At 29.7% G+C, this 19607-nt stretch overlaps 3 protein-coding genes across 4 annotated transcripts; 2 read left to right on the top strand and 1 right to left on the bottom strand.

Annotated features, from left to right (window-relative positions):
* The first annotated feature begins 2854 nt into the window (after positions 1 to 2854).
* LOC126837944 (polycomb group protein Pc) lies at positions 2855 to 8618 on the top strand. The gene is made up of 6 exons (XM_050571965.1): positions 2855 to 3189; positions 4253 to 4296; positions 4374 to 4439; positions 5119 to 5176; positions 5270 to 5435; positions 5914 to 8618. The coding sequence occupies exons 1-6, from the start codon at positions 3136 to 3138 to the stop codon at positions 6777 to 6779; spliced, it is 1254 nt and encodes a 417-aa protein (XP_050427922.1). The 5' UTR covers positions 2855 to 3135; the 3' UTR covers positions 6780 to 8618.
* Positions 8619 to 9378: 760 nt separating this feature from the next.
* Positions 9379 to 12676, top strand: LOC126839213 (glutamyl-tRNA(Gln) amidotransferase subunit A, mitochondrial). Of its 2 annotated transcripts, none has more exons than XM_050574359.1 (7): positions 9379 to 9720; positions 9780 to 9972; positions 10022 to 10150; positions 10206 to 10587; positions 11676 to 11896; positions 11978 to 12183; positions 12427 to 12676. In XM_050574359.1, the coding sequence occupies exons 1-7, from the start codon at positions 9531 to 9533 to the stop codon at positions 12573 to 12575; spliced, it is 1470 nt and encodes a 489-aa protein (XP_050430316.1). In that variant the 5' UTR covers positions 9379 to 9530; the 3' UTR covers positions 12576 to 12676. The 2 variants fall into 2 exon arrangements, with proteins under 2 accessions (XP_050430316.1, XP_050430317.1); XM_050574360.1 differs by having other exon boundaries at positions 9379 to 9699; positions 12427 to 12673.
* Positions 12272 to 16623, bottom strand: LOC126839228 (coatomer subunit zeta-1). The gene is made up of 5 exons (XM_050574385.1): positions 16447 to 16623; positions 16100 to 16345; positions 12994 to 13127; positions 12841 to 12931; positions 12272 to 12763 (listed from the first exon to the last, which is right to left on the bottom strand). The coding sequence occupies exons 1-5, from the start codon at positions 16462 to 16464 to the stop codon at positions 12716 to 12718; spliced, it is 537 nt and encodes a 178-aa protein (XP_050430342.1). The 5' UTR covers positions 16465 to 16623; the 3' UTR covers positions 12272 to 12715.
* Positions 16624 to 19607: the final 2984 nt, after the last annotated feature.

Genomic DNA, 19607 nt, shown 5'->3' with positions numbered 1-19607 from the left:
TGAAAATTATCCGTACAAATGTACGTACGTGTTAGCAAGCTAAAGAAAAGCATGTAAAAAGTAGCCAAAATTACATATTATTATAATATATGTTTTATAAAACTCGGGTACCCAAAATAATAAAAAATGTTGAAAACCGGTATTCAACACAAAGCTATTTTATTTAATACCTTCTTTATTCTACACCTAAACCCAGATTCTCGAATGAAATTAATTCCAATACAGCATTTTCGTAATGTAATAAACGCTGATACGGGAAATTATTTATTATTATTTAATTTTATTAATAATTATTACATTGGGGTCGGGACATTATGGGGACGGAGCATGTTGGGGCGAAGGAAGTCATATCTATATAAATAATTACAACTAAAATTACTTTCAAATAAATGCTTTGATGCGAATCTGTACTAGTATAAAATATACAAACATCGATAATAGGCTATTATTAATAGCTTTGTACCCAATGAAAATAATGTTCATAAAATCATATGTTTAGTAGTGCGGTGGATCATACGATTAGGGTTGATCGTCTAAAATACAAATATTTAAAAATACCTGTTGGCTGTTGATTCACTCACATGTAACAAACATAAAAATTGACTACGGTCAAAGTATAATTTTTTTGGTTTTGAATTGCCCAATGCCCCTATTCTATATTTACCTTCGGTTTAATTTTTTAACCTTAACCTGAAAACTTTACCTATAAAAGCGAAGTAAAGAAGGATTACCTTTCAACAAGTTAGCTCTTTTAAATATCTAGGCGTTAATGTAAACAATACAAATTGTATGTACGAAGAAATTAAGCTACGCCTTAAGTCTGCTAACAGAGCGTACTTCGATATGGTTTCAATGTTCAAATCTAGGTTACTGTCTAGAAAAACCAAAGAGAATCTGTACACAATTTATTTAAGACCAATTGCTACTTATGGATGCAACACATGGGTTACAACAGCAGGCGATTACAATAAACTTATCATCTTTGAGAGGAACATAGAAAAATGTATGGCCTTGTTTTCGACGACAATAAGCAAAGATGGTTAAGGAGATCAAATGAAGAATTGAAGATTCTGTATACGAAAGAGGATATAGTGCAGTTTGTAAGAAGTTCAAGACTTGCGTGGGCTGGTCATGCGTGGAGGGCTGATGGTTCCCTTTTAAAGATGGTAATGGTAAATAGATCGGAAAAGACCAAGGGGACGTCCAAGACAAAGATGGCCTGATGTTGTTAAGATCTGCAGAAGTTAAAAACGGATTGGAACGGAAACTTGGATCTAGCTTACGCTCGAGAAGTATGGGGTCAATTGGTTTTAAAAGCAAATAGCCTAAATGGGTCGTAAAAGCTTAAAAAAAAAAGTACAAGGTAAGTATCATTGAAATTTGGAAATTAATTTCTTTAAGTTATCACGCTATTGATCGTTCAACGACCATTCTTATAAACTATAATTAACTAAAACTATTTAATAGGCTGTTTTGAGCTAATCCGACCTTCCTTTCCCAACATATTCATTTGTCAATTGTCTGTAATCGCCATGTCGATCGCTATCTCTATCCAGCTATAGCCGTTCACGTTTAACGTACGCATACGTGCTGTAGTTTTACTGAGCATGTAGTACATACACATAAATAACACAAAAAAGGACATTAATAATACCCCCGGGTGTTTACAGCCAACGCATCGTTTCAATGTGAATTTCTATAATTATTTGGGCACGGGCGCACAAGCGACGGCTGATCGGACAGGCGACAGATGTTTCAGCACGTGAACAGCTTGCGTTCTGCCGCCACCGCTGTCGGTATTCGGCTATAGACTATAGTAGTTCTGGGCCGATGTTCACACAGGGTCTGCCGATCCATTGGGGTTCTTCGTCGTCTCTTAATATGGAGCAGGGCAATCGACGAACAATGTCATTACTCCCTCGTCGTTATATGAAATGCGTTTAAATTAAATTTCTTTTATCCTTCTATTGTTATTATTCAAAGTATTAAATAGGAGCAGAGGCAGAGAGAGGCATCCGAATTGAAGAACAATTGGAACGGTCGTCTTATGGTCCGACAACGACCGTAGCGCGTAGAACGTGCCCTTTGAAATGGGTTGTCGCGGTAGCTACGCGGGCTACGTCCAACGCGTGTAGCGTATATAGAAGTGTCCGCGCCACACAATGACGACGGAGTTGATAATGCCGCCAGTTTCATCTGCCTACCTATTTACTCTACACCCGTCCCGCCAAAGCAGTATATATACATAATAATCGGATAGCCGAAAAAACAAGAATTCTTATTCGAGCGATTCACATTTCCCGTGAATACATGCAAACACGTTGTACATCTGCTCTGGTTGGTCTCTGGTAATCGCGTTCGAGAGATTTCAGAACACCGGCAGTTGTGAATCCGGCGTGAGCCACGAAACTTGTCGTTGATTATTTTAAGCACAATAATTTAAAAAAAAAAATACTTAAGTATTGCGCAAACTAATTTCTTTTTTACCCCCGCCCTACCGTCAAGCACGTACATATTATAGTGACTGTCGTACTTAATACTTGATTACAGTTTGAACGATCAACGGCCGTCGGTGAATCCTTACTAGGATCTGCCGCTTTGGATTTTTTCGATTCGCGTACTCCACTGACAATGACGAACATGTTACGATTTACAAATAAAATAATAAAAAATGTATACAATCGTTTTCACACAAAAACTCGGCAAGAGTTTATCGATAGTGTGTGACTGAGTTAATTAAACCGTCTTTAAAAAACAATTTATATCGTATGGTCGTAGACACTGCACTGCACGCGCGGAGACAGCGGTACTTGATACGGTTGGTCACACTAGATTATACGTTGTGATTCGCGTGCGTGTGCGTTCGACGTAAATATTTGTTGTGTTTACATGTTGTTGTTAATAAAGGTGTAATATCGTATATTTATTATTTTTTACACTTGTTTGTAGTTTGTACACGAAATTGCGATGGACGATACGCTGAAGTGGCGAGTAATTTGTTGTTTGTGATCAGTTATCTTTACCGTTTGTGATTGCCGCCAAAGCCGGGACCGCGATTTTCGTTGTTTTAACTAGTCTTTCACCAGCAACTGTTATTTATTAGTTATATTTGAATTACAAAGTTAGAAATTGGAAATGGGCGACCGTGTCTACGCAGCCGAAAAATTAATGAAAAAACGAGTTAGAAAGGTAAAGTGAAAATAAAAAAATAAAAAATATTCGTTGTTGTGCCATCAAACAAGTGTCGACTTCTACTTTTTATTTTTGACAGTTAGGAATCGAATTTTCGATAATCCAACACTTAAATGTACCTAGTTAAGATTTTCTACCTTCATAGTGGGTATTATGTATAATGCCCGTTGCAAACTAAACAAAAAAATTGTCAAAAACTAATCAATATCTCAATATTGGTTCGATTCTCAGCACAGTGCAAGAATTTCTTGTGGTATAACAAAACTTAATGTGCCGTCATTTGATTTAACTACACCATTATCCCCACTAGGAGTAACTTCCCATACTTATCTTCTAACTTAATGAAGTTTAGTTGTACTTTATCACTAACACATATTCAAAAGTTTTATTAAATACCATAGGACCGTTACAATACATTTTCCTTCAGAATCTATTCTTCTTCTTCGGGCAAACGGCCGCTAGGACCATCCCGTCAAACACCCCTCCAGGGGAACGCTAATCTAGCGTGACGGGTATGGCGAACCCGGGGCCCCGAGCTATGAACTGGACTTGCTTTAATTAGCTGGTCCAGTTCTCTCTACTCTGACCTTAATTGGTTGGAGTAGACTGGCCCTCCAAATTGGAGGTTAAGCGCAGAGCTAACGACCCTGCCTTGTAAAAAAAACTAACGTTCAGGACTCAAACACCAAGCCTTCAGAATCTATAACATTTTTTCAATCAGACGACTTCCAAATTTTTAACTTTCTGCATATTGTCTTCTTTTAGTAATAATTATGATTGTATGTAAAAATGTTGTTTAACAATTGCTAAAACCTTAGGTTATTATTCAAGTCTCATTTTATTTGATTTAATGAATTTAAGTTACAAAATGCAATGTAGTCAGTCCAGCAAGAATACGTCAACACAGAAACCAAAACGCATTATGCTCATATGCATTTTGTGTTTTCATTAGTTTTAAAACTTTGAATAAATTGTTTAAAAAAACTTGTAGGTTGTAACTGTAATGTATAATATTTTTTAAATTAAATAATTAATATGTATTTTATGTTTTTAATTTTAGGGCAGAGTTGAATATCATGTAAAGTGGAAAGGCTGGGGACCTAAGTATGTTAAGCAATATTTGTTTTACGACCATATAATATGGGATGAATATATTATATAATTTTTAACTTCATTTTTAGGCATAACACCTGGGAACCAGAAGAAAACATAATTGATACAAGGCTCATTGACATTTTTGAACAAAGGTAAGACAATTATCTATTGTATGTTAAGTGACTATGAGATACTTAATTTTATACTTAACTGGCATACCTATTTATATTATTTAGATATTTAAAATAATAATTAATGATTTGCTAATAAACTCTGTATCACAAAAGAGCATACTTGCGCAGAAACCATTACTCCTGGCTGTGCTAGCGTATATGAGAGTAATGCATTTTCATTTTTGTGCAGTTATACTCTCTCACACAACGAAGTGTATATGAAGTATATTATATACTTTTCTTTAATTTTTCCTATTCAATTTTTTTCAACTTTAGTTTTTAACTTAATTTGTATGAATAAATTTAAAAAATAATTTATTTTGATATAAATACTAATTCAGAAATATTAATTTGATGTGCCAAAGTTTTTGTTTAACCCTTTCGTTCCTGGAATTTTTTTTTTTTATGTATCGGACTGATTGATTATCAATATAGCTGTGTCGATTTTTTTTATCATTAATTTAAACTAGAACTTGTGTTTAAAGACATTTTTGATAATGATAGTACGTTGTTAATATTTTATTCGATTTTTAAAGTTAATTCCTCGTACAAGGATATCAGTAACAAAAGGGTTAATGAAAGTATCATGTTGTTAAGTATAACACTTTTTTGGCTATTTATAATAATTATTTGGTAAATAATAATATATTTTTTCTAGCCAAACTCGTACTGAAAATAACCCTCATAAACGTGGACCTAAAAGAAAAACACAAAATGTAATGTATTAAAATTTGTTTTGGCTCAGTGTTTTAGAACTCCTTATGTTGGTATACAAATATATACTAAAAACTTAAAAATATATTTTCTAGTCACTTATTGAAACACCAACTGCTGAACCTGCTAGAAGTGATTATGAAGATGAAAATGCAGATGCCGATTATACTAGCCAAGATGAATCTGAAATGTTGCCTGAGTCTACCAATAATGCTCCGTTATTGCCTAGACAAGATGATGAAATTGAAGAAAATAAACCAAGTATGTTATATTTTAAGTTAATTGTTATTGTATGTGAATTTTTTTTTGACTAGCCATTATAATTGCTTGCCAATTTATTTTTTTAGTTTTATTAAAAACCTGTTACTCAATGAGAAGATGCCTAATATTAGTGTCAGGCCAAATAAGTTATAGTAATACGTCATAAATTATAATTAAGACTGTTTTTTATTGCACAAATTACTTAATGCATTTTAAATTCTCCTAATATGATAACAGTCATTTTTATGCTAAACAATATAGATCATAGATACAAAACAACCCTTTATTAATATTTCTTCTAACGTAAATGTATCGTTTTATAACAGATTAATCGTAATAAAATCTAAAAATTTAGTTGTCTTATTAACAAAATAGTTCTAATCTATAGTTAAATGAATGATTGCATAGACTTTGTGTTTACACACACACACACACACACATATATACATACATACATGTTTTAATTTTTTAACTCTAGATGATGATTCAACAGCAGAAATGCCGAAGTTAAATGCTGCAGTTAAAGTAATAATAGATGTGGTGAAGCCGGAAAAAGTAAATGAAGATAAGAAGATACCACCTGAAGAACTTAATGGTATTGAAAAAGAAGGAGAAGAAAAATTACAGTTGTCTGCAAAGCCTATTTGTAATTTATCTGTTCCATCAACTCCCAAACAGTCTTCCAAGTCACCTTCGCCTTTACCAAAACCACATAAGGTTAAACGCAAAGCAGAAGTTTTGTCCAAAGAATCTGGCAAAGTCGGTGTTACTATAACAACAAGTCCTCCTATATCTGAACCTAAAATGCCCAAATTGCAGCAGTCACCTTCAAGTATTCAAAATTCTAATACATCTTTAATACAATCTACTCAAGACGGTGGAAGAACTCCTAAAAGAAAATCGTCTGATCATGCACTTCCTACTGTTTTGCCCAGTCATACTTCTTCACCTTCAGATAATCAACATCTAACGTTGACAGCAATACTTCAGAGTACTCCAACCAATGTTAAATCTAGAGACACCTTAGCTGCAGCTGCACCTATAAGTTCTCGAACTTCTGGTGAACCGGCAAGACCTCAAGAAGATGCCGCAACAGCTGTAACACAAGGTGCTGGTGGCCAACATCAGGTATTGGACACAGCTTCTATTGCGGAAACACCTACTCATCGTATACAGTATAAGACAATATTAGCTAACCCCGGGCCTGAGTATTGGCTTGCACGTAACCCTGTTGTTGATAATGTATTTATTACAGATGTAACGGTAAATTTAAATACAGTTACAATTAGAGAATGTAAAACAGAAAAAGGATTTTTTAAGTCTAATGTTGAGGCTAGGCTTTAAGGAGTCAATTAATGTTGAGTTTTTATTTTATTTTTTAAATATTTAAAGTTAGTGATGTAGAAGCAATATTTTTGTATTACTAATTAGCAAAATAAATGTATTATTATATTAATGATATTTTTAAACAATTTATACAGGGTGATTTATTAGGCTGTGTTTCAAAGTACTGATGTATTATATGTAATGTTAAATTTTTTTGATTTTATTAATGAAATCACAAATATTTTTTGTTCGCTTGAAAAATCATAATAATTCTAAATTGAATTAAGAATTTGCACTTAGTAGCAATAATTTTAAAAAAGAGATCTAGCCTACAAATCACCCTGTATAGTTATAAAGAATATTTCAAATGCTATTTTCTATATTTGATGGAATTTATTAATATGTTGTCATTTGTCTTTTAAATATTCTTCAACTGATCTTTAATACCAAATTATTTTTGACAGATAACTTTTTTGAGCATGTATTGCTTATGTTCTCAACATTATAACTTCAGAGTCAAATTCGTGTGTAACAGTATTTATTGATACTTATAAAATAAGTTCATATTAATATTATCTACAATAACATTTCATATTTCATTTAATGACTTATAAAATGGAACAAAATCTATGTTTTATGTTATTGTTTTTATTACTTAACTAACCACTATAATTTAGTCTATTTATTTCTTTATAAAATTAACCACTGGAAATGTAATTTTCAATTTGGTAATTTGATCTCTATTCTTACTTAACATCTTCCATTTTTAACTGTATTAAACACATCAAATTGATTTCTATGAAACCAAATTTTGTTTATTTATGCTTAGCTTGCGCCACGACGATGGCGCTGGATTTCAAAATCTAACAGATTTAGTATACACATACAGGAGAATATTGTGAGAAATTTAATAAGTATTATGGAGGTAATAATCAAGGTCGTTATTAATTATCTATAGAAAAATGTTTATGAATATTAAATAATTTTTTTTTTTTTATTAAATAATGTTTTATTATTTAAACATTTTAAATGATCCTAGTTGTTATGGGATTATTTTGAGTCGTGTACTGTTTTTGTGCTGATGCCATAAATTTGAACAACAAATTAATTTGTATGTATATTTTCTATTATTTCTAGGTTATTAATTTGTCTAATGATGATAATTTTTAAGTGTTATTTGTTATTTAAACTATGTTTTTCTTCGACGCTTTTATCTTTACACTTATTAATTTATTATTTTATCCTAACATTAATATTATTATCATTAATATTATTTGTATTATTGTTGCACTTTAATTTACTATAATTTATTAGCACTCGCAATTTAAAAGAAAATAATGTAACCTAATTTGCTTTAGAATATATATTGCTGGTGGTGAAAAAAATATATATCTAAGGCGTTCAAATTAATCTATTAAAAACCTCTGAAGTAAATTATTAGAATTTTTAAGCCTACATACAATAGTTATAAATTAAACATATGAATACATAGTTAAGTTGTATTTTATAATTTATGTAATAATTGCGTTATTTTATTGCAGTTCTTATTGAAAAAAAATTAGATAAATGTTTGAACTTGTTGAATATTAAATGTATGAACACAGTTAACATCCCATGCTATTCATGCATATTATCCAATTGTTTTATATCTTTTAATTTTCTACTGGTTAAAATAATCTTCCTGTATTCCCCAAAATTTTATTTTTTGAACTTGTAATAATGACCTAATTTTCTAATATATACCCGTCTCTCTAGTCATGGCCGGTTTTTTCCATTTTAGATCAACAAAATATATTATTTCTTAACTAATGTTTTTTTTTATTATTATTTTTGTACTTTGGAACTGGAACAATTTATTGTTATTTATTGTGAATTTTGACGCAAAAATATTAAATAAAAGGACATCTTAATTGTAGTATTACAATTTTCATATTTTTTTATGTTGCAGTTTTTATTTATTATGTTTCTACTGGTTAACCCGTGTCTTTTTAAATAATAGATACTTATTTATTCTTGTCTACAACTATATTTAAAACGAAATTTTAATCCTTACCAAAACTATACTTTGACTAACATGAAGCATGTATATGAAAAATAGTATACAAATTTGTGATATTTTAGCATATTGAGAATATATTAAAACATTATTTTTAAGATAAATATTGAGTAAAAAATTGAGTATGAGCTAACTGGACTTTCTAAAAACAAAAAAGAATTGTTCTTAACTTGCATGGCTGTGAACTCGCAATATCTCTTTAATCATTTGACCTATTTTTCTGTGTAGAAAGTCTTAGAGGATAGAATCGTACCTGAAAGGTACTTTACTTGAGAACAAGATAAAAAATATATCTTCTTCAAAATCTATAAAATAGATTGTACAGAAGATCTTATAAAAAGAAGTGTACTTGTATATGCTCAACATCTTGCTGTGGCCAGTGGCCCAAACTATAAAAAAGAGCAGAACAGCTGAATTCTTGAAACTGTCTCATCATAATATAATATATATGTAATGTAAAATATTCCTATTTCCATTTATCATTACATGTGGTTATACATTTTTATGACTGTTATGCGTGCGCGCTGTTATCAAATATCAACTATCAATCCTAATCCCTAAAGTTTTAAGACATAATTCATTATGCTATAAAGTAGTTACATTTTAAATTTTAATACTAACATTTCTAAAAAAAATTTTATCGTTGTTACAAAAATACAAGCTTTGGTATTTTGTATTAAATACAGAACATATTTCAAATAATTTTTAGTATAATGATATCGGCCTTAAAAAAACGGTTTCAAGAACAAACCTTATCGGCTGTTGATCTTTATATTAAAACCCTAAACGCTATAGACAACAAGTCTGGCCTCAATGCATTTATATATATTAATAAAAATGGTATTAAGGAAGCTGAAAAGTGCCAACAAAACATATTGAATGGTAATTTGGTTTTCGTAGAATGTAAAAGCATCTTTTTAATGTTTGAACTTACCATGTACTTAGCACTTTACAATTTGTAGGTACATCAAGAATACTGGAAGGTATTCCTATAGCTGTTAAAGACAACTTTTGTACTCGAAACATGCCTACAACCTGTGCATCAAAAACATTACAAAATTTTGTCCCTACTTATGATGCAGCAGTTGTGGATTGTTTGAAATCCGCAGGAGCCGTAATTGTTGGAAAAACCAACATGGATGAATTTGCAATGGGGTTAGTTAGTGCTTTATTTCATTTGATATTATACCAATAGTTTTAATAGTTCTGGAACTGTAGATTCTGCATTTGGGCCAACTAAAAATGTTTGGTGTTCTAAGCCAAATAAATGGCATATAGCCGGTGGCAGTTCTGGTGGAAGTTGTGTTGCAGTAGCCTCTGGAATGTGTGAAATGTAAATATTTTTTCCTTATGAAATTATTGTACATGATATTAACATAAAAATCTAGAGCTTTAGGTTCAGACACCGGCGGCTCAATCAGAAATCCTGCTTCATACTGTGGAATAGTTGGCTATAAACCTAGTTATGGCTTAATCTCACGACATGGCCTAATACCTTTAGTAAATTCAATGGATTGTCCTGGAATTATAGCAAAAACCGTTGATGACATATTTAAGATACTAAGTGTTATTGTTAGAGCAAAAGCGTATGATTCTACTTGTATAGATGTTTGCTTGGATACCGATGAATTTTATAACACTACTTTAATAGAAAATTATCGCATTGCTATACCTGAGGAGTATAATTGTGATAGTCTTTCAGAAGAAGTTAAAGATACTTGGAATTATGTAGCAAGCGTTATTGATAATTCTAAAGCTATTGTTCAAAAGGTTAATATATTCATTTATTATAATAACTTAGTACATATTATGACATAGTTAGAAATAGGGAACAAAGATAAAAAAATGTATGTTTCTTTTGTCTACCTTTATAGCTCAATAAAAGTATAAATATCAGTAAATCTAAAGATTTCAAAATTGAAAAATATTCAATAAGTTTTACTATGGTATAAACTATAAATATATTCCTTTAACTACCACATTCATCTTGGTATTATTATAGTCTCTCTGGCATTCAGCATATTAAGTTTAAAAGACCGTGCCTAAAAAAAAGTAATATTTAATTTGTAATTAATTTTCCTAATATTTTACAATTTATTCTGCATACATATTTCAGTATAAGGCCAATTCCTTATGAACTGTATAATTTCTCATTTTTCTTTAAATTACTAGTACTTATCTATTCATTCTAAACCAAGGCAATTGAGGCCTCTTACAATTTTTTAAGCAATTTACTGCTTGTAGCAGAGCTTGTTTTTAGAATTAATTTTTCTTACATCGGCCTATTCTTCTTGCACGATTGCTGTGGTTGGTTGGTTAGGAAATTGAACCAATTATTTAGTTATATTGACGACTCTTCTTACCTAGATTTCTGCTAGTCAGTATTATATGTGTAAGTGCCCAACTTGAAACAATTTATTACTTGCTTATGACTTATAAAATAAGTTAAATAATAAAAATTAAAATACGTTTGTTATTTTTCCAGTTTTTAAAAACAATCTCTCAAGTCATTAGCCAACAATATAATGAAATTGTATTGTTAATAAATAAATGATAATAATATTAACATCGACACATAACTTGTAGATCTCATTTTATGTTTGACCTTTCATTATAAAGATCAAATAGTGATAAACTAAACAAATTATAGCTTTATTTAAAAGTGAATCATGATCATAATAAATCCTTATTTTTTTATATACTTGCTAAGTTTTCTTTACATCCTAGAAGGCTGCTAAGTCCTCCAGTCTAACACGTAAAACCAGCATGTTCGCTTTGCGGTCAGGGTATATAAAGCCATACAATGCTTTATATAAAAACTAAATAAGTTGTTTAACAAAAAATAATTAATTTTTTAGGTCTCTATGCCTCATACTAGTGCTTCAGTAGCTACTTATTCAGTTTTGAATGCATGTGAAGTTGCCAGTAACATGGCTCGATACACTGGGCTGTTGTATGGATATCGATCATCGTGTGAACATGAAACATTTCAGTCTTTGATAGCAACGAACCGGTTCGACAGTTTAGGGGAAGTAGTTAGATCTCGAATTTTGAGTGGGAACTATTTTCTTTTAAAACGGTAAATATTACATTAAAAAAAATATATATAAATTACATTAATTTAATTAAAAACACTATTTTCACATATTTTTATTTTTAGAAATTATGAGAAATATTATGAACAGTCATTAAAAGTTCGGCGATTAATAGCTAATGATTTTAATAAAGTTTGGCAAAACGGATACAATTTTTTGGTCACACCAACTACGTTAACTACAGCTCCATTATTAAAAGACTTTAAGTCTTTAGACAACCGAACTCAATGTGCTACCCAAGATTACTGTACACAACCAGCAAATATGTCTGGTGAGACTATATTACTTTTGATAAATATATTACTCTTGATAAATTTTTATATTTTTCATCGTTAGGATTAAAAAATGTACAAAAATAATAATATGTGATTATAATCTATTTAAACCTAATTTTTAGTAGTGTAAATATAATTGTATAAATTAAACATAGAAATAGATAAAACAATATATTATATTGTAACATTTTAATACTAACAATTAGTTTACCTTAAACATAAATTTTTATTTTTTGAAGGATGTCCAGCAATTACAATACCAGTTAAATTATCATCTGACCAGATGCCAATCAGTATACAAATAATGGCACCAAATTTTTCTGATGTACGACTATTACAATTTGCCAATTGGTTAGAAGCAAAATTGCAATTTTCCCAAAAACAGTAATTATTAATGCATATAATATATTTATTAATCATCTTTATAATGCATATAAAATTATAATTATAATGTAATTTAAACAACAATTATAGTAGTAGTGTATTTATTGTTATTTTATATCCAAAAAAACTTGAATAATTCAAGTACTATTTTAATAATGACCATTTTAATTGCTCTTTTGCTGATTGGAACACCTTAAAAAAATGATTCAATAATCAATAATTATTAAAGAGTTACTATAAATAACATTTAAATTAACCATATTACTTACTTGAGCAACTGTTTGCTCTCCAATTGGAATGTCATCAGCTCGTAATGCAACTCTTTGAACCACAGCTCCAGAATCAGCTTCCAAAATGATACTAATTAAAGATAAATATTTATAATTGTTTAAATAATTTAAATAAAATATCATCCATTTTACCCATTGTCACATATTTCGTCTAATGCCAACATAACAACATCCAAGTTGTCAAGTACTACACGCTTCTCAACATTTTTTCTAAGGATTTGACTGATTGAGTCATACATACACTGTAGCACACTCATTAAGAGCAACTAAATATAAAAATAAAAACAATTTTAGAAACCATAACAAATATAAGTTTTACATCATATATATATATTTATTTATAACGCACGAGACTAAATAAAAAAATTAAACATAATATGGGTTAAGTAATTTTTGCTTAGATTTTTCAAATATTTTTTTATTTGTGTACAACCTTGGCAACTTTTGGCATTGGCTTTAGTGGTAGGTATTTCAGCTCCTTTATTTTGGGTTATTTACGTTGGACGCGTGCAGTAGGGGATGGACATGGCATGGACCACTACTAAGAATCTTGGGTAGTTATAGATTAGGGTCAAGCAATGACAGATGCGCTTAACTACAAGTGCCAAGTATCGCCTGAATAATGCGTGCCACACTATGCCCCTAAGTTGTCCTATTTTAATACACATATGGTTAATAACTACTTAAATTAATTAATATTAATAATTTCAGCTAACAGCTTCAATATGTTTTAGTATGCTAGGGTGGCCATTCACCCCAGATTTTCGGGACGTTACTAGACATGAATTTAGAAATTCATGTCTGAAGAATGGTGTTGTTATCGGGTTTGACCATTTCCCTGAAAAAACTTACTTATACTTAAGTAGTATAAATTTTAATACTTTCATTATTTTTCTTGAATATTGGAGCAACACGAGTTTTTTATATTCTTTGTGTAAATATCTGTTTATAGTTGAACCAATAATATTTATTATTGATGTTTCAATCAAAATTCGATGATAGAGTAAGATAGTTGTAATATAATAAGATGATTTTTATAATATAATATATAAACAATAAGATAAAATAACTAATAAGATAATTGGTAGTCAAGTCAAGTTGGAATTTATTTTCCTGGATTATTCAAAATTTAATTTGGCCACCCCATTGTATGCAGGTTATATACAAGAATGTAACCAAATTTTGTTTCTATACTTTTCCAAAACTGTACTTTATAACCCAATCCTTCATTATAGTAACATACCCAAACTTTGAATAATGGACACATATATTACCAGTTTAGTACCTAAATATTGAGAAATGGGTACATTTCAGATCTTTATCCAAAAAAACAAACTGGCCAAAATTATCTAATGAAGTTTTATAAATTATTTTTCAGTTTACAAGACTTATATCTTAATTTGAGCTGTCGGGCATCAACATTTCTTGGGTTAGTAAAGAATAGGTTTTTAAGCATTATTCCTTAATTGGTTCAAAAAAAAAACTAAAGATCTGAGTAGGACTTATATTATTTTTGACCGGGGCTAAGCCTAATTGTGTAATGTGTTACATGTGTACTTAATAGGCATAGGCAGGAGTTATGTTCATGACTAAATAAACGGGCATGATTGCTAGTATAGTAGGGTATTTTGTCTTAATTATTTTTAAAATATTTAGTGGGCTTAATTTAGAGGTAACATATAAGTAATGTTTGTTGCTACACAGTATGGGCACAACAGCGTGACTTGATAAGATCAAAATCATTCTAAAACGTCTTATTGCCTGTGTTAATTAAATAAAAAAAAGTAAGAGCTTTGATGACCGAGTTTAAGTCAGAATTTTGCCAAGAAATTATGGAAAGATTTTTTTAATTTTTTTGCAGTCGGTTAAAATACTAAGATTTTTTGAAATTCATCAAACCATTTTTTACATAAGGTCTAGTCACTAGACTCTCGTGTATACTATGTGTACGAAAATATACATGGATCTAAGAGGGGGGGAGTCATGGCCCCTCCGAGAAATTAAAATTTTCTTTCACATTTATTTAAAAGCTGCTAGAAAACGTTGGTTTTTATAAAAGATATTTTAAAGAAACTTACGTAGAGTAAGAAGCTCCCGCGACTGGTCAAAAATAATAAAATAACCCTTATTAACATTAACTTATATTTTATAAGTGTTTCTATTTTTACTTCATTATAGTTTTTTCTAATAAATTTAACTAATTTTCTAATAGCCATATCAAAATAGGCCTTTTAACTTCCATAGTGAAAATAGTAGATATGCCAAAAAATTACTTCCTCGAAAGTCATTTTTACTTATTAATATACTGATTTTTTTTTTTTAAGATTAAGTATTTTTTTTTACTCTGCGCAATTTGACCCCCAAAATGTATTTCTAGATTTAGCCTGACATATATATTTAAATAATTACAATACTCCATGGTATATAATAATAGTACAAACAAACATTATATTATGTTCAAGGGGGGCAGTAAACAATTTTTGTATTATTATTAGTTATAATATCTCATTAACAGCATTAGTCCGGGGCGGATTGGCCCATAGGGAAAGGGGGATTTTTCTTGTGGACCCGGGTCTAGGTCTATCTCTGTAGCTCTCACGTTACCACTCTTTTTTTTTAATATAATAAAATAAGTTCACCATGTAAGTATAACTAAAATTATAAATTATTGTTATTTTTTAACCATATAATAAGTGTTTTAATTTCTGGGTGAAGTATAACTTGTATACAAATGCCTATCCTGCCCTCTACATATAATGCTACAATTTACTCCTTCAGTCATCACTCAAGTAAGTACCATGATGTGAGCATGGTTACTTGAAACTAAAATATTTAAAATCGCATACTTAAGGAGAACCTTGACGCAAGACTCATTAGGCAGTTTTATAATTTATTTATTGAGAAAAGGTTGTTAGACAGTGTAGGCTGATGAAAACATTGATAAGGTGGCTTATAAAACTGTTAACAAATAAAAAAATATATATATATTGAACAATATGAATATTGCTATTGTTACAGTTTCTCATAATCTTCTAGTTTTAAGTTTAACTGCTGTTATTAACAGGTAATGGGAGTGAAGCGAGTACATTTTTTATCCCATTCTGGTAGCCCCCTTAAAATATTTCCCTGTTACAAGCCAAACTATCTATCCGCCCCTGGCATAAGCAGATTTTTTTAACTATTAGTGATGCCATTAAGGTTTTAAGTGATTAATAATACTATTCATATTTATACTTACTTCATTTTCATGAGAACTTCCCATAACATAAAAAAATAAATCAACATTACTTCTGTACAAGCATGTAATACCATCTAACATGATAATCTCTGCATTTGCTCTATGAGTTCGATTAAACAAATTTTTTTCAAATTCTTTTTGCTCCTTTATCGTGGGAAATATATTACCATCATAGTATTTGGCTAAAATGCGATTTCCATCGTTATCCAATATAGCCATACCTTTGATTGTATATAATGTTGGTTCCTAAAATATGAGTACAATATTATATTTGATGAATTAACAACATATTTGTACACACTATTAGTAAAATTATTCTTTTAAATAAGAGAATGCAGTTTACCTACCAACAGAGAACAATCCATTATTATTTTAATTGGAAGCTAAACAATTTCAAACCTTTTATTTCATTATATTATTTAAAATACTAATTAAATTAAATTTTACAACTTTTAATAATATTATTAGAAGTTAGGATTATTGGATTTTATTTATTAGAATGTCGTGTCCAACTGTGATAAAAATTTGTTATCATTTATTTACAACCGTGGCCATAGAATAATAGTTATTCCACGCTATTATGCCACGGCACAGGCTCGGTTCAAGGCATAGACCTATAAAGATTAAAGATATGGACTGCGCCTCCCACACACCCCGCCTATACTGCCACGTTATGAACATTGTTAGAAAGAGATAGATAGTGTTGTTAGGTTTCCCATGGAATAAAAATTGAAAAGACATGGAATATAATAAACAGCAGAATGTTCATTGATAAAATCTGAATGAAATTGTAATGTTTTTTAAGTATTTATTACCAATATACTATACATATCTATTTCAAACAATACATCATACGAAAGTATTGAATACCCGACAAAATAATGAAGTACATATCCTTAAATGCTTTACACAAGGTGGATTAATCCACCTTGGCTTTACAACTTCGAATAACACAATAACTAAATATGGTTTAATTTATATTATTCCATGTCTTTTCAATTTTTATTCCATGGGAAACCTAACAACTTTATCTATCTCTTTCTAACATTGCTTATAACGCGGCAGTATAGGCGGAGTGTGTGGGAGGCGCAGTCCATATCTTTATAGGTCTATGGTTTTAACCGAGTTATACTATTTGGCATTTATATTACCTACATTTACATTTATATATCGCTTCTCCGATGGAACAATGGTGTAAGTGTAAATTTTTGACTTTTTGACTTAATTACGATAACAATTCATTTTAACCCTGGCATAAGTATAATATCTATTATTGACCTCTAGAGAGCAGTTTTGTCGTTTACCATCGTGTATATGGTTAGTGGTTACCATTACACTAAAATTTTAAATCACGTTTCCTGAAGAACAGATAAATTTGCACTTACACCATTGTTCCAACTTCCACCAAAGAAGCGACAACAATTATTTTCATTGTAAATTAATTAAATGGACTCGATGTAGCTAAATGGTTGGGAATTTCCCATTCAGAGAGGTTAAATTTGACTAAAAATAACTAAAGCGAAATAAATTTGTGAACTACCCTAAATTCATATTATACAAATATATTGATAATAATAATTATAATTATTTATTAATTTTTTTTTCAATATCCCATAGATTTTATCGACTTAACTACTCATCACAACTGGAATGAGAGTTATAAATTATAATCAATCTTGAAGGTTTTTTCATATGCTTTTAAACGCCGGTAGTTAGAACCATATATCACCAAAATTTGCAAAGATAATTTAAAAAAATATAGTATAAATTGAGTACAATGTAAATGAAAAATGAAGAATGTCTTTGCGACTAGCCAAAATAAAATCCGTAATTTTTTTCCTTTTACCACACACATTTTTCGTTATGGAGGTGAAAAACAAAAACATAATTTTTGAACCAGTCTAATACATTTAACATATTTTTATATACGTACCTATATATTTTATTTACTTTCATTCTTATTGCTTTTTTGTTAATGCAGTATTTGTTGTTAAAATATTATAATTTGGTAAATTGTTGTAAAATTAGATTTGATTGACTTAAGAGAAATAAAATTAATTTGATTTGGCATCAACACTCATAATTAAATTCTTTCATTTTTTTAGTAAAATATTTAATAAATTACTTTTAATCTGTAAGTCAAAAGTTCAAATCGTTATTATAAATGGAACGCGTTATTTAGTGGTGTTGCATTGATAAATGACACTTAAAATTATACACTTGGAAACCATGTACATACCTGAATCAAAATGTATGTTTTTTTGGTTGTATGTTGGGATATTTCATATTTCAGAACACACTTCTACGTACGTCCTTTTCAATAAGTGATATTATTGTCATTTAGTGAGTGGGTGGCAGTGGTGTAATCAGCTTCAAAGTTTTGAGGGAGGTTTAACAAGTTAAAATAAACTTTGGTTTATTCAGGAGGCATTAGAGGAGTCGGAAGTTCGAACTTATTCCTCTAGCCTTTTCTAAATGCGATACAGTGTGAACGTAGTAATCGTTTTACAATTTTTTAATTTCTCAAAAAGGGCAAAAAAAAATTATTTTGATGGTTGATTTAACGATATGAAAACTAATTTCGGAAAAGGCAGTGGTGTATTCACAATTAAGCTAATTGTCTGTATATTTTGCCCGCTTAACCGGACCAAAAAATGTAAATTATGGTTTTTATTTAAGCAAAATAGTCTTAACTGGTTACAGTTTGTTTATCTACATTGTTAGTTATTTTGAAGTTCCATTTGGACAAAATGTATTTTGTATCCATTTTTAAAAATTCAATTACTGGGAAAAAGAAAGAATTAAAAAAATTAATAAAATTTAAGTTGCTATATTTTTTATAATAAAAATACAATAATTTACGTAATTTTAAATTGAAATGTTCTTTTTCTTGTGACATTTCGTCCAAAACTTCTATGACAGCAAGAAGAGTGCTCTATTTAAAAAATGGATTATTTATAATATATTAATAAAAATTAGGACTCTGGGATATATCACCCCAATCACCCCCTGTAAATACACCACTGGGTAAAGGTAACTATGCTTGTTCTTATATTTTACTATATATATCTTAACTCAGATCTTTATTTAGATAGGTACTTATTATTTCATTTAGTAAAATATATATTAATAATTGTTATATTTTATAAAGAATATGGCTGTCAACCAACCATCATACCCATAATGCAAAATTGCATACAAAAATAAGTAATAGGCCCAGGGTTGGCAAATAGTTTCGAAATATCGATATTTAAAAAAGTGACCGTTATATCGAAATTTAAATTATTTGGGGAACCTTAGCTATGACACTTGATAATAACAACAAAAATGTAAAATAATATAATATTATGTACGAAATACATTTTACGTATTAAGTTAATTGACTATATTTAAAGAGTATAGTAATTTTATATTTGGTCTATATACAGTTTTATTTCTGTGGTGCAAATTTGTCTTGTCTCTTACCCGTTATCATTACGTTTTTCCTCCACGCGTATGAACAATTTTC

Source organism: Adelges cooleyi, unplaced genomic scaffold (assembly GCF_023614345.1).
Source record: "Adelges cooleyi isolate 19-005CV unplaced genomic scaffold, UGA_ACOO_1.1 ACOO_flye_CR_arks_rails_tigmint_CR_PRNA_30, whole genome shotgun sequence".
NCBI classification, from domain to species: Eukaryota; Metazoa; Arthropoda; class Insecta; order Hemiptera; family Adelgidae; genus Adelges; species Adelges cooleyi.
Note: the sequence above shows the minus strand (reverse complement) of the source record. Positions and strands in the feature narration are given on the sequence as shown.